The 16,678-nt window shown below is 34.3% G+C and overlaps 2 protein-coding genes across 2 annotated transcripts in view; both read left to right on the top strand.

Annotated features, from left to right (window-relative positions):
- Nucleotides 1-9,301, top strand: part of LOC133546464 (kinesin-like protein KIF13B) — a 202,773-nt gene extending 193,472 nt beyond the window's left edge. Inside the window, exon 38 of the transcript XR_009805216.1 lies at nt 3,539-9,301. The gene's annotated coding sequence lies outside the window, so the exon portion shown is untranslated. The remainder of the gene's footprint in view (nt 1-3,538) is intronic.
- On the top strand, nt 327-9,301 carry LOC133546488 (kinesin-like protein KIF13B). Its single transcript, XM_061892267.1, has 4 exons — nt 327-728; nt 795-857; nt 2,661-3,120; nt 3,185-9,301. Exons 1-4 carry the CDS (start codon nt 651-653, stop codon nt 3,364-3,366), a joined length of 783 nt encoding a protein of 260 aa, XP_061748251.1. The 5' UTR covers nt 327-650; the 3' UTR covers nt 3,367-9,301.
- Nucleotides 9,302-16,678: the final 7,377 nt, after the last annotated feature.

Here is a 16,678-nt window from a genome sequence, read left to right on the forward strand (position 1 = left end):
TTTGAATGTATTGATCTATAATGTGAATGTATTGATCTATAATGTGAATGTATTGATCTATAATGTGAATGTATTGATCTATAATGTGAATGTATTGATCTATAATGTGAATGTATTGATCTATAATGTGTTATGTATGACATGGTTATTCTGTGTCATCAGGGTCGATGGGAGAGCCAACAGGACATCTTCATGCCGTCTCAGTTCCACCGCCCCCTCCCCCGCCCCGCCTCCTCGCCCTCCACCTACTGCCCCCCCTCCTCCAGCCCGCCCTCCGCCGTCATCGGCACAAACGACCAGGAGGCGGAGCAAGGTAAGCTCCTCCCCCCCATTCCGTCTGCTTCCTGTGCGCTCCACCTGGCCGTGTGCTGTCAGGTTCAAAAATGAGAAGCTTTGTTTCCTTTCTGATCTCAAGTCCCAACCAAGGGCAGGAAAGGAAAGTGAAAGTAATCCCCTGCGGCTTCAGCCTGTTGTTATTTTGGTGTTTTTTTGCCATTCTTCTGCTTCGCTTCTAATCTTTCACACCTCCTCTACCTCCTTGATTCCTCGCCTCCTTCCTCCTCCTTCCTCCTCCTGCTTCCTGGCCCCCGCCCCTAGGTCGCTCAGGACTCGCTGCCTCTTATCTTTCAGTGAAGGCGTTGGTTCCTCAGATGCCCAAACTGCTCAAGTCTCTGTTCCCGGCGCGGGACGACAAGAAGGGTTTGAGGCCGTCGCCGCCCAGCCAGCAGGTGGGCAAAGATGGCCGCCAGGGTGGCTCAGACACCGGCGTTGACGCTTGTTTGTCCGTCCCTCAGCACGTGCCTCGCATCCTGTCGCCTCCAGGGGGCGACGATGGCAAGATGAAGGCGGACAACACGGTAAGGACGCTTCTCTTGGCCTCCATCTTCTTTTTCTGTCCACTTACACACTGCACCTCCTTCACCGATAAAGTACAATATTGTAAATAGCTTTTTTAATGATCGTTATTTTTTTAATAACAAGCACAAAATAGTAACTTTTCCGCACAAGTAGAAAAATAATCTATTCCAGAGTCAAACTGTCACCATCACAAAACCTTCGTTAACCTTTTTAGCATTTTTTTTTAACGTACTTTTGTGTTCATATTTATATCTCGTCTTGCCTCAGTTTTTTTTACCTTTTATGTCATTTTTATGTAATTTAACGTAAAAGGGCCAGTCCACTTATTACTTGAAATGAAATTTTAAAATGAACTGAAATATCACTATGTATGTAATATATATTTTTATTAACATTTATTTAATATATATATGTACACACATAAAATGTGTGTACATATATATATATGTACACACATGTATATCTAACTGAAATACTACTATATATGTAATATATATAATAAATGTTGTATGTATAAAAGTACAAACATAAAATATGTGTATATATATGTGAACAAATTATATATATTTAACTGAAATATCACTATATATGTAATATATATTTTTATTAAGATATTATATATGTATGTATATATGTACACACACAATGTATATATATATGAACAAATTATATATATATATATATTATACAAACAAATGTAATATATATATATATATATATATATAACTGAAATACCACTATATATGTAATATATATTTGTATTAACATATAATAATATATTTTATGTACATGTATAAACGCATATGTGTGTGTGTGTGTATATATATATATATATATATTTTTTAAGATATAATATATTATATATGTATGTATATATGTACACACATATAATGTATATATATGAACAAATTATATATATATATATATATATATATATATTATATACAAACAGATTTGATGTATATGTATATATATTATATATATGTATATATATATATATATATATAACTGAAAAAACACTATATATGTAATATATATTTGTATTAACATATAATAATATATTTTATGTACATATATAAACGCATGTGTGTGTGTGTGTGTGTATATATATATATGTATATATAACTAAAATACCACTATATATGTAATTTATATTTTTATTAATATAAAATGAATCATATTTTAATATATAATGTACATATAAAATATAATTTAGATATAAATCAATGATATAATTAAATATATTTGTATATATGTATATATATATATATATATATATATACACAGTATATAATTGAAATACTACTGTATATTGTTTATGTATATAATTAATCATATATATTATAAAATGTATATATATATATACATGTATATATATATACACAAGAAAATATTTACAAATTATTCATATATATTGTCATATATTCAGATTCACATATATATACATATACACATATTTGTGTGTGTATATATACACATATATATATGTGTGTGTATGTGTGTATATATATATATATATATACATATATATACATATATATGTCAACACATCATTTTGTACAGGTTGCTATGGCAACAAAAGTAACAGGAGTGAGTTTTTGGCATATAATTATAAATATATGAAGCTATGTGTTTATGCTAACATGTTGACAATGATTGATAACTCAGAATCCGGTTGAGACTTTAAGACGTGTAGCGAAGCCCTTGAAGGAGTTCCAGTGTTGTTGTCGGGTCGGCCGAGCTGACGACTGTTTTGTCTGGCATGCTGTCCCTCTGTGCCCTCCCATCGCTACGGCAACCAGGCCGCACTCCTGCGAGCCCCGCCCAGAGACCGCCGGTCCGACCAGTCGGAAGTCCCGCCTCTTCCTGTGCATGACCCGCATGACAGCGCCCCCCTCAGCCCGCTCAGCCAGTCGTCCAGCGGCTACTTCTCCGCTAGCGTCTCCACGGCGACCTTGTCCGACGCCCTGCAGCCCTCGCCCTCCTCGTCCTCCTCCCTGCTCGCCGCGGATGCCGCCGCCGCCGCCCCCCCTCCCCACCGCAACGGCGTGACCGCAGACGACTTCCTCTCCGTGCAGACTCCGGCTCAAGGGGGCCCGGCGGACGGGGGGGAGCGTTGCCGTGACGACGCGGCGCCCGACTGGCTGACGGAGGGCGTCCACGTGACCATCGGCAGCAGCAAGGCGGGCACGGTGCGCTACGTGGGAGCCACGCAGTTTGCGGAGGGCGTGTGGGCGGGGGTGGAGCTGGACTCCCCAGTGGGTAAGGCGGCCAATCAGGAGCCGGCGTCCCGGTCCGGACCTCACGCCCTCTGTCCTCCTCGCAGGCAAACACGACGGCTCGGTCGGGGGACGCCGCTACTTCCAGTGTCGAGCGGCGCACGGCGTGATGGTTCGCCCGGACCGCCTGACGCGCCGAGACCGCAACGGGCGGCGGACGCAGGACGTCGGCGCCCCGGGTCACGTCCCCGTCCTGAGAGGCGAGAACCGCAAGTCGTGGAGCAGCTGAGACGCCATCTTGGTGGCGTGACGACAGGAAGTCAGTAGGAGGAGCCTTTTTCCCTTGAGTTTGGGGTTTGTTTGTTTTTCACCCAGAATGCATTGCTGCAGCCGCGCTCCACCTCCCCGGTCTTCCCACGGCGTGCCTTCATCGGCGCGTGAGGCCACCTCAGGGACTGCAGGTTTGTGCCGCCACGCCACTTTTTGTGTGCAATACGCTCCACCGCCAACTGGGGGGAAAAATGACATCGCTCTTATTTTGAAAGGACTCTTATTTTGGCGGGGAAACGTTATAAAAATGAAGTCCACCACAAAAAAACTTTCCAGCGAACATTCCAGAGACTTCAACTCGTGATTTATTTATGGACGTCAATCTGACGAGTGGCGAGGCCCACTTCCTGTCGGTGAATAGGCTCCGCCCACCGCACAGGAAGTCATCCGTGCGGTGTTTGCCTGGCGACAGGAAGTGACGCTCGTTGGGCCTTCTCGTGTAACTGAACTTTTTTATGCTGACGACTCGTCAAAGAGGCGGGTCGGTAAACTGTTGCTATGACGACGATAGCGACACAGAAGTACGGTGGTGAAAATCACGCCGACGACGTTTGGATCACGCTGAAGGAACTTTTTGTCGTAATGTTACAAAAGTAGTATCGGTCTTTTTACGTTTATTTCAGTACGAATGTAATTTTACTCTCAGTAAAAAAAAATCCTTATATTGCAAATATTTTTCTTGAAGAAAAAAAGACTTGTCGTACAAATACGACTTTTTATTCTGACAACTTTTTGCTTATTTTTTTATTACGACTTTTCTTGAAATTTTTTTCACCATTTCATTTTTTTGTTTGCAACATTGCAATGTTTGTCTCATACGATTACTTTTTTCCACAACAAATATAACTTTGACGGAGCATTACGACGTTTTGTCACATTACGACGTTTTGTCACATTACGACTTTTTGTCACAATACGACGTTTTGTCACATTACGACTTTTTGTCACAATACGACGTTTTGTCACATTACGACTTTTTGTCACAATACCACGTTTTGTCATATTACGACGTTTTGTCGCAATACGACGTTTTGTCATATTACGACGTTTTGTCACATTACGTTTTGTCACAATACGACGTTTTGTCATATTACGACGTTTTGTCACATTACAACGTTTTGTCACAATACGTTTTGTCATATTACGACGTTTTGTCACAACGTTTTGTCACAATACGACGTTTTGTCATATTACGACGTTTTGTCACATTACGTTTTGTCACAATACGACGTTTTGTCATATTACGTTTTGTCACAATACGACGTTTTGTCATATTACGACGTTGTGTCACATTACAACGTTTTGTCATAATACGACGTTTTGTCATATTACGACGTTTTGTCACATTACGTTTTGTCACAATACGACGTTTTGTCATATTACGACGTTGTGTCACATTACAACGTTTTGTCATAATACGACGTTTTGTCATATTACGACGTTTTGTCACAACGTTTTGTCTCAACATGACGTTTTGTCACATTATGTTATGCCACATGGTCACATTACGGCGTTTTGTTGATCTTTACGACTTTATTACAGTTTTTTAAGGACTTTAGTTTTGTGACATTGCAACTTCTTCCTCAAAAAAAAATCCTTATATTTCAAATATTTTTCTTGGAAAAAAAAAAGACTTGTCGTACAAATACGACTTTTTATTCTGACAACATTTTGCTTATTTTTTCATTACGACTTTTTTCTTGAATTTTTTTCTCACCATTACATTTTCTTGTTTGCAACATTGCAATGTTTGTCTCATACGATTACTTTTTTCCCCAACAAATATAACTTTGACGGAGCATTACGACGTTTTGTCACATTACGATGTTTTGTCACATTACGATGTTTTGTCACATTACGACGTTTTGTCACATTATGACGTTTTGTCACATTACGACATTTTGTCACATTACGTTTTGTCACTTTTTGACGTTTCGTCACATTACGTTTTCACACACATTTTTTCCCATTACGAAGTTTTGTCACATAACGACGTTTTGTTGATATTTACGACTGTTACGTTTTTTTAACAACTTTAATTTTGTGACATTGCAACTTTTTCCTCAAACTCTGATAACTTCGACATAACATTACGACTTTTTTCTCATTTCACAACTTCCGTGTTGACTCACTTAGTTACGACTTTGTTCTTATGATTTTTTTCTTAAAAATGATGACTTAAAATGTAAAGAAAAATCCTATAAATATTTTTAATTACAACTTTTTTTCTAACTTTATTCTACAAATACAGTTTACAACTATTTTCTATTTTTAACAATTACTACTTGACTTCACTTCAAAATTATGACTTTCATGTATAAACAAAAGCTTTTTTTTTTTTCAGATTATTACATTTTCTTAAAAATGACTACAATTTACAGATTTTGTCTTCAAAACATTTTTTTTATTATTTTATTGCAAACAAAAAAAACTAAATAAAAAAATGATTTGGTTAAATTTAATTACTACTTTTTTCTTAAAAATTTAAATGAATTACGAAAAATGTCATGACTTTTTTCATATTTTTATCAATTATGACAGAATTGCGACTTTATTGCATGGAAAAAGTTTATGAATTTTGTCCAACTTTTATCAAGTTTTTACATTTAAAAATAATTTTCTCAGACTATTACATTTGCTTAAAAACTACAACTTTTTTGCGACATTGCAACTTTTTACTCGACAAACCTAATTTCAGCATGACACTACAACTTTTTTCTCATATTTCCGAACATTATGTGTCGTACGTAGTTCCGACTTTGTTCTTATGACTTTTTTATTGCCGCATTTTTCTTCAAAACTATCACGTACGTGTACGAAGAAAGTTTACGACTTTTGCCCTATTTTTAACAATTACGACTTTACTTTAAAATTATGACTTTTGTGTTCGAACAAAAGCATTTTTGTTAGATTGTTACATTTCATTAAAAATAGCTACAATATAAATACTTTATTTAAAAAAAAAAATTAGATTATTTAGTTGCAAACAAAAAAACTTAAAAAAAAAAATTTGATTAAATTAAATTACAACTTTTTTCTTCAAAAATCTAAAAAATTACGAAAATTGTTGTGACCTTTTTACTATTTTAATCAATGACGACTTAACTACAAAATCGTGACTTTATTGCATGGAAAAAGTTTGACTTTTTTTCACATTTATCAAGTTTTTTCTTTAAAAAAAACTTGACTTAAGGGCACAAAAAAGTATTTTTCTCAGACTATTACATTTACTTAAAAACAACAACTTTTTGCAACATTGCAACTTTTTACTCGACAAACCTAACTTCGGCATAAAACAACTTTTTTCTCATATTTCCGAACATTATGAGTTAGTTCCGATTTTGTTCTTATGACTTTTTTTATTGACACTTTTTTCTTCAAAACTCTCACATGTACGAAGAAAGTTTACGACTTTTTTCCTCTTTTTTACAATTCCGACTTTACTTCAAAATTATGACTTTCGTGTACGAACAAAATCAAATTTTTTCATATTGTTACATTTCATTAAAAATGACTACAATTTTGAGACTTTGTTTTAAATGAAAATCATTTGATAGAATTTAATTACAACATTTTTCTTCCAATTTCTGACTTTATTCTACGAAAAATTTTATGACTTTTTTTATGTTTTCATCAGTTACGACTTTATTTCAAAATTATGACTTTCGTGTACGAACAAAATCAAATTTTTTTGATTTTCATTAAAAATCGCTACAATTTTGAGACTTTGTTTTAAATTAAAATCATTTGATTGAATTTAATTACAACTTTTTTCTTCTAGTTTCTGACTTTATTCTACGAAAAATGTTCTGACTTTTTTCCTGTTTTCATAAATTATGACTTTGAACTACAAAATCATGACTTTATTGTATGGAAAAAGTTTACGACTTTTTTCCTCTTTTTAACAATTCCGACTTAAATTCAAAATTATGACTCTCGTGTACGAACAAAATCAAATTTTTTCATATTGTTACATTTCATTAAAAATGACTACAATTTTGAGACTTTCTTTTAAATTAAAATCATTTAATTGAATTTAATTACAACGTTTTTCTTCTAGTTTCTGACTTAATTCTACAAAAAATGTTCTGACTTTTTTCCTGTTTTCATAAATTATGAGTTTGAACTACAAAATCATGACTTTATTGTACGGAAAAAGTTTACGACTTTTTTCTAACGTTAATCAATTAAGACTTTTTACTAGTTTTTTTAAAATACCTTTTTTTTTTACCAAAATTATGACTTATTGTACAAAGAAAAAAATCGTATTTTCTTGAAAATGTTATTGCAACAATGCAACTTTTTACTCGCACTACAATTAAAACTTTACTTAACAAATACAACTTTGACGTAGCGCTACGATTTTTTTTGTCATATTACGAATTATTTCTAGAACATGATTTAAATGTCGTAACATTCCGACTTTTTTTTGTCATATTTTGACTTTTTTGGTGTTTTTCCCCTGAATAAATCAGTTCTGAAATCCACTACTCATCGTAAAGTTACGACAAAGTTTCTTGTCAGCGTGGTCCTAACGCCCTAACTATTGTCTGACTGCACGCCGTTATCGGACGTCACCTTGGGAGTAATTTATATTGAAATAACACACCTGAGACATTTCATCAAGTCTTCTTTTGATTGCCTTTGTTTTTATTTTGGAGGAAAAAAAATTGCACAAAAGATTCCATGAACAATTGCTGCTATGAGCGCTGTGGACTTCTTGCCGTCGACGCGCAAAACGAGGAGTTTTGACCATTTTAACGGCAAGATGAGCAGTTGAATATCATTTATTGATCGATTGATTAGCAGGAGGGTCGGTTAGAGTACGTGCAAGATGGCGTGTTGTGAGGTTGGAAACAATTGAAGGAAAGAAGTGTGAGTGTTTGTCATTCTGGAAGGAAACCATCTCTCTGTAAGTCATGCAAGAAGTCATTACTTTTCATTGCAGTCGCCCCCTGCTGGCCGCTGGCAGTACTTTTTCCTATACTGTAGTAACACTAGTACTTTTCTCATATCAACTTTTCACGTTCTTTTGCACAAAAAAAAGTGGCTTTTTTTATTTTTTTTATTTTATTTTTAATGATGATGGCCGAGATGACTCAGCAATATTCTTGGGATGTTTTACGAGGATGATTTTCACGCCACGTTTGTAACTTTGGTGAGACCATCACTCGGACACTTTCCGTGGAAAATATATCAAATAAAATCTTCAACCATCCGCAAAAAGAAGAGTCCAGATGATGCGACAGAAATGTGGTTTCTCTCTCGGTGAAGGTCTTTTAAAAAAGTCAATTCCATGTGTTTTATTTGTTTTCATTAAGAAGTTCTTTTGTTGGACGACTGTCTGCGCGGCGCCTCGCTCTGGCGCCCTCTGGTGGCTGACGTCAGAAAGGCAGTTTGAGCCCATTTTAAACCCTGCATAGAGTTCTTTTTCTTTTGCTACCTCCGTTTTTCTCCCGTGAGGCCTTTTGTGCAGCAACATAACTTTTTGTGTTCCTAACAAGCACAATCAACTAAGTCATACAATCTTTTCATCATTATTATTATTATTATGAATAATATGGGCAATAACTAGTGACAGGATTTCATGTTCAGTTGTGGCGTGCACATTTCATGACTCTGCATATCCTCCCAAGTGTGTGTGTGTGTGTGTGTGTGTGCGTGTGTGTGTGTGTGTGTGTGTGTGTGTGTGTGTGTGTGTGTGTGTGTGTGTGTGTGTGTGTGTGTGGAAAATAATCTTGAGCAGTTGTTTTCTTTTTAGATACTTTAATTGTTTTATGTTACTATGCTGAATTCCAAAGAAAAAGCCTGTTATATTCATCATCCATCATGTTTTTTGCTATCATCTGAACAATAACCTGGCAAGAAAAAATAAATAAAAGAGTAAAACAGTATTTGTATTTGTTTTTAAATGCATTTACCACCGATTGTGCAAGTTTTCCCACTTAAAATGATGACGGAGGTCTGTAATGTTCATCATAGGTACACTTCAACTGTGAGAGACAGGATGTGAAAAAGAATTCCAGGAACTCGCAATTTTAAAGAATTTATTTGTAAATTATGGTGGAAAATAAAAATTTGGTCACTTCAAACAAGGAAGGTCTCTGGCTCTCACAGACCTGTAACGTCTTCTTTAAGAAGCTCTTCTGTCCTCCACTCGGCACCTGTTTGAACTCGTTATCTGTATAAAAGACACCTGTCCACAGCCTCGAACAGCCAGACTCCAAACTCCACTATGGCCAAGACCAAAAAGCTGTCTAAGGACACCAGGAAAAGAATTGTAGACCTGCACCAGACTGGGAAGAGTGGATCTACAATAGGCAAGCAGCTTGGAGTGAAAAAAATCAACTGTGGGAGTAATTTTTAGAAAATGGAAGACAAGACCACTGGGGCTCCACGCAAGATCTCATCCCGTGGGGTCAAAATGATCATGAGAACGGTGAGCCAAAAACCCAGAACCACACGGAGGGACCTGGTGAATGACCTGCAGAGAGCTGGGACCAAAGGTTACCATCAGTAACCCACTACGCAGACAGGGAATCAAATCCTGCAGTGCCGGACGTGTCCCCCTGCTTAATCCAGTGCATGTCCAGGCCCATTTGAAGTTTGCCAGAGAGGATTGGGAAAACCAAAATAGAACTTTTTGGTATAAACTCAACTTGTCGTGTTTGGAGGAAGAAGAATACTGAGTTGCATCCCAAGAACACCATACCTACTGTGAAGCATGGGGCTGTTTTTCTGCTAAGGGGACAGGACGATTGATCCGTGTTAAGGAAAGAATGAATGGGGCCATGTATCGTGAGATTTTGAGACAAAACCTCCTTCCGTCAGTGAGAGCTTTGAATGGTTGACCAAATACTTATTTTCCACCATAATTTACAAATAAATTCTTTAAAATTCCTACAATGTGAATTCCTGGATTTTTTTTTTCACATTCTGTCTCTCACAGTTGAAGTGTACCTATGATGAAAATTACAGACCTCTGTCATTTTAAGTGGGAGAACTTGCACAATCGCTGGCTGACTAAATACTTTTTTGCACCACTGTATATATATATGTATGTATATATATATATATGTATGTACATATGTATGTATGTACATATGTATATATATATATATATAAATATGTATATATATATTTATTTATATATATTTATGCATATTTTTAATGTATATATATGTGTGTATATATTTATATATGTGTGTGTATATACATATATACACACACACACACACACAAAGTAATCCACACAGTTTGTTTCAGTGCACATTCAGTATGTGATTAAATAAGTGTGAATGTGGCTTAATAAACGGAGCCGAAGTCCCATCATCAAGTGTGATCACCTTTATTCCCTTTGTAAATAAAACATCAAGAAAAACAGCATAACAACTGAAAGTTAAAAATAACAAAAGTGTGTTGTTACAATTCAGTCCAAGCATCCAAACAAGGCACTAAATGTTGAAATATTTTACAAAACAATCTGAGGTTTGATCTTTGTTACAAAGCTTATTCTTGGAACAACATGGCAAAACTTTTGGGACAAAAAGACAAAAAAAAAAACAATAACATTTGGACTTTTTTTTTCCTGATTGAAGGAAACAACTGGTGAAGAATGTGTTGCCTTTAAGGACGGTGGGAAAACTCACCATTTTGTGTCCATAAAAATGCTGAAATAAAAGCTGCTAAGTAAAAAAATCTCATTTTGGAGTGAAAACTTCTGCTCTGCAGATGACAAACTTGACACTTTCTTTCTCAGCAGCTCAGCTGCCTTCTAAACTAAACTAATGCCTTGGCCAGAAAAAAGTTGACAATATTACCAAAAGTCATAATATTATTACTAAATCTTATTATAGTCAAATTAAGATTTAAAAAGATAATTTTACATTTACAAAACCTAACATTCAGACAATTTTCTTGCACAATTTCAACCTTTTTTGCCTCCGAAAATGAGGCACAAAAAAGTTTACGACTTTTTTCTAATGTTAATCAATTACGACTTTTTACCGTTTTTTTTTTTTAAATTACTTTTTTTTTTTTTCAAAATTATGACTTACTGTACAAAGGGAAAAAAATATTATTTTCTTGAAAATTTTATTGTGACTGCGACTTTTTACTCACACAGCACAATTAAAACTTCACCTAAAAATATAAGTGACGTAGCGCTACGACTTTTTTTCGTCATATTACGTTTTTTTTCTAGAACAGGAATTAAATGTTGTAACATTACGACTTTGTCATATTTTCACTTACAAAAAAATTAAATAATAACTTTCCCCTGAACAAGTCAGTTTTGAAATCCATTACTCATCGTAAAGTAACGACAAAGTTTATCGTCAGCGTGGTCCTAATACCGCTATTTTCTGAATGCACGCCGTTATCGTACGTCACATTGGGAGTAACTAGTCGTAAGTTTAAAGTGAAGTACGTTACCATCTTACGAGAAAAGTCACGATCATTTTCCAAATAGAAGTCCGAATATTACGAAGTATTTTGAAAATCTTATTTACGACAATTACGTCAAAAATTAAAAAATTGGGCTTTATTTCCTACGAAAATTTTCTCATTACGATATTTTTCTTAAACGATTTACTTTTTTGTCGGGATAAAAAATGTTTTCTCATGACACGAACTTTCCTTAATACTTAAATATAACGTCAATGTTGGGAACAATTTTTCTTACCGTACGCCATCAAAAAAGAACGTATTGTCGTAATTTTACAGCAAGGTATGACTGGATTATTTTTTGTTTTAACGAAAACATTCACATTACAATCGAAAGCTTAATTTTTAACAATAATTATGTTATATATTCGTACATTTTACCAGAAAAAAAGGGAATTACGACTAAAGTGTCGGAAAAATTGGATGGTCTTAACTTTAGAAAACTACTTTTAAATACGCGATTGAAGTTGAATACTTTGTTTTTCTTGAAGAAATAACTTCATGGTCTTACAATTCCGACAGTTTTCCATGAGTGACAATTTTTATCCTGAAAAATATATAAATACTGTTGCGACTCCTTAAACTTTGTCGGATGTTTACAGCGAAAAAAACAAAAAAAGGTTTTTAGGAAAATCGTCAAAATATGTCACAATGAAAGGTTGATTTACGAGAATAAAGTCTTAATGTAACAAATTTATAATTGTACGAGAAAAATATTGTTAAAAAAATGTATAAAGAAAGAAAGTCAAAATTTCCCGAATCAGACATTCCGACTTTTTTCTCATATTAGTGCAACTTCTTTCTTGAAATATATGAAGTCATTGTCATAACATTACGACTTTGTCATATTTTGACTTACAAAAAATTAAATAATAACTTTCCCCTGAACAAGTCAGTTTTGAAATCCATTACTCATCGTAAAGTTACGACAAAGTTTATCGTCAGCGTGGTCCTAATACCGTAACTCGGTAGCGCTATTGTCTGAATGCACGCCGTTATCGTACGTCACATTGGGAGTAACTAGTCGGAAGTTTAAAGTGAAGTACGTTACCATCTTACGAGAAAAGTCACGATCATTTTCCAAATAGAAGTCCGAATATTACGAAGTATTTTGAAAATCTTATTTACGACAATTACGTCCAAAATTTTAAAATTGGGCTTTATTTCCTACGAAATTTTTCTCATTACGATATTTTTCTTAAAACGATTTACTTTTTTGTCGGGATAAAAAATGTTTTCTCATGTCACGAACTTTCCTTAATACTTAAATATAACGTCAATGTTGGGAACAATTTTTCTTACCGTACGCCATCAAAAAAGAACGTATTGTCGTAATTTTACAGCAAGGTATGACTGGATTATTTTTTGTTTTAACGAAAACATTCACATTACAATCGAAAGCTTAATTTTTAAGAATAATCATGTTATATATTCGTACATTTTACCGGAAAAAAAGGGAATTATGACTAAAGTGTCGGAAAAATTGGATGGTCTTGACTTTAGAAAACTACTTTTAAATACTTCTTGAAGAAATAACTTCATGGTTTTACAATTACGACATTTTTCCATGAGTGACAATTTTTATCCTGAAAAATATATAAATACTGTTGCGACTCTTTAAACTTTGTCGGATGTTTACAGCGAAAAAAACAAAAAAAGTTTTTTAGGAAAATTGTCAAAATATGTCACAATGAAAGGTTGATTTACGAGAATAAAGTCTTAATGTAACAAATTTATAATTGTACGAGAAAAATATTGTTAAAAAAATGTATAAAGAAAGAAAGTCAAAATTTCCCGAATCAGACATTCCGACTTTTTTCTCATATTAGTGCAACTTCTTTCTTGAAATATATGAAGTCATTGTCATAACATTACGACTTTGTCATATTTTGACTTACAAAAAATTAAATAATAACTTTCCCCTGAACAAGTCAGTTTTGAAATCCATTACTCATCGTAAAGTTACGACAAAGTTTATCGTCAGCGTGGTCCTAATACCGTAACTCGGTAGCGCTATTGTCTGAATGCACGCCGTTATCGTACGTCACATTGGGAGTAACTGGTCGGAAGTTTAAAGTGAAGTACATTACCATCTTACGAGAAAAGTCACGATCATTTTCCAAATAGAAGTCCGAATATTACGAAGTATTTTGAAAATCTTATTTACGACAATTACGTCCAAAATTTTAAAATTGGGCTTTATTTCCTACGAAATTTTTCTCATTACGATATTTTTCTTAAAACGATTTACTTTTTTGTCGGGAAAAAAATGTTTTCTCATGTCACAAACTTTCCTTAATACTTAAATATAACGTCAATGTTGGGAACAATTTTTCTTACCGTACGCCATCAAAAAAGAACGTATTGTCGTAATTTTACAGCGTGGTTTGACTGGATTATTTTTTCTTTTAACGAAAACATTCACACTACAATCGAAAGCTTAATTTTTAACAATAATTATGTTATATATTCGTACATTTTACCGGAAAAAAACTTAATTATGACTAAAGTGTCGGAAAAATTGGATGGTCTTGACTTTAGAAAACTACTTTTAAATACGCGATTGAAGTTGAATACTTTGTTTTTCTTGAAGAAATAACCATGGTTTTACAATTACGACATTTTTCCATGAGTGACAATTTTTATCCTGAAAAATATATAAATACTGTTGCGACTCCTTAAACTTTGTCGGATGTTTACAACAAAAAAAACAAAAAAAGGTTTTAAGGAAAATTGTCAAAATATGTCACAATGAAAGGTTGATTTATGAGAATAAAGTCTAAATGTAACAAATTTGTAACTTTACGAGAAAAATATTGTTAAAGAAATGTATAAAAAAAGAATGAAGTCAAAATTTCCCGAATCCGACATTCCGACTTTTTTCTCATATTAGTGCAACTTTTTTCTTGAAATATGTGAAATCATTGTCATAACATTACGACTTTCCTTATGGTATTGCAACTTTTTTCTTAACAAACAAACAAAAACAAAAAAACTGGCTTTACTATCGTACATTTGCGACATTTGTCACGATTTTTCTTTTTGTTGTTTTAAAGCAGAAATTTGCTTTAAAATTCATCGGTAATATTTCCCTTTTAAAAAAGGCTCACATTTTAGTGTCCGAGAAGACGGGGGGGGGGGCTTTGAGAACGTGTGGGCGTGGCTAAAGTGAGCGCTCCGGCCAGTGGGCGGGGCTAACGTAACATGAGGTAATTGCGGTACTGTCTTGTGTATTTTGAGGTCGTACAAGTGATTTTACTGCAACAAATAAAACAAAGGCACTTGAACATAAACTTATGGCTGATCGTATTTGCTTTAACTTGACGTATTTAACTCTGCTGCCCCCTGGTGGACAGGCCGTAGTAACCACGCAATCGTTCCATCAACAACGGCTCCACTTTTGAGGGTTTTTTTTTTCGGGTGTTGTTGATGCTCAACATGTGTTAGCTTAGCTTAGCATTCCTGCTACATGTGAGCCACAGTGAAAAGCACCTTCTGGAAGAAATAAATGAGACTTTGTGTTTACAACACATGGCAGAAGGTTTCAAAAAAAGGCATTTTGGAGTTTTAGGACGCATTTTATGCGCCTGACAAACACGCACAGTCTTAAAAACACAATTTCAAGGTAATACTTTGGCTAATACTTCCCTGGCTGGAAGCGTGTTAACTTGTCATTTCCTGCTTTGGAGAATAATAATAATAATAAACTTATGTAGCATATAGTCTGCTATATACAGTACAACTAACTCTACATTACAATACTGGAACTGTACATTACAGTCCAACTGTAACTATACATTACAGTAAAACTATGTAGTACAGTAGAACTGGAACTATTCATTACAGTAAAACTAATTATGCATTACAGTACTGTAACTATGTATTACAGTAAAACTATGTAGTACAGTAGAACTGGAACTATTCATTACAGTACTGTAACTATGTATTACAGTAAAACTATGTATTGCAGTAGAACTGTAACTATTAATTACAGTAATGTAACTATGTATTACAGTAGAACTGTAACTATTCGTTACATTACGGCAACTATGTATTACAGTAAAACTATGTAGTACAGTAGAACTGTAACTATTAATTACAGTACTGTAACTATGTATTACAGTAAAACTATGTATTGCAGTAGAACTGTAACTATTAATTACAGTAATGTAACTATGTATTACAGTAAAACTATGTAGTACAGTAGAACTGTAACTATTCGTTACATTACTGCAACTATGTATTACAGTAAAACTATGTAGTACAGTAGAACTGTAACTATTCATTACAGTACTGTAACTATGTATTACAGTAAAACTATAAAGTACAGTATAACTGTAACTATTCATTACAGTACTGTAGCTATGTATTACAGTAAAACTATGTAGTACAGTAGAACTGTAACTATTCATTACAGTACTGTAACAATGTATTACAGTATAACTGCAACCAAGTATTACAGTACTGTAATTCTGTGTTATAGTAGAACTGTAACTATTCATTACAGTACTGTAACTATGTATTACAGTAAATCTATGTATTACAGTAGAACTGTGACTATTACAGTATTGTAACTATGAATTACAGTAAACCTGCAACCAAGTATTACAGTACTGTAACTATGTATTATAGCACTATAACTATGTATTGCAATATAACTATTCATTACAATACTGTAACTATGTACTACAGTAGAACTGTAAATGTACATTACCGTACTGTAACTATGTATTACAGTGGAACTGTAAGTCTACATTACAGTATTGTAACAATGTAGTACAGTAAAACTGTAAGTACACAATACAGTACTTTATGTATCACAGTAG

Source organism: Nerophis ophidion, linkage group LG02 (genome assembly GCF_033978795.1).
Source record: "Nerophis ophidion isolate RoL-2023_Sa linkage group LG02, RoL_Noph_v1.0, whole genome shotgun sequence".
Classification (NCBI taxonomy): domain Eukaryota; kingdom Metazoa; phylum Chordata; class Actinopteri; order Syngnathiformes; family Syngnathidae; genus Nerophis; species Nerophis ophidion.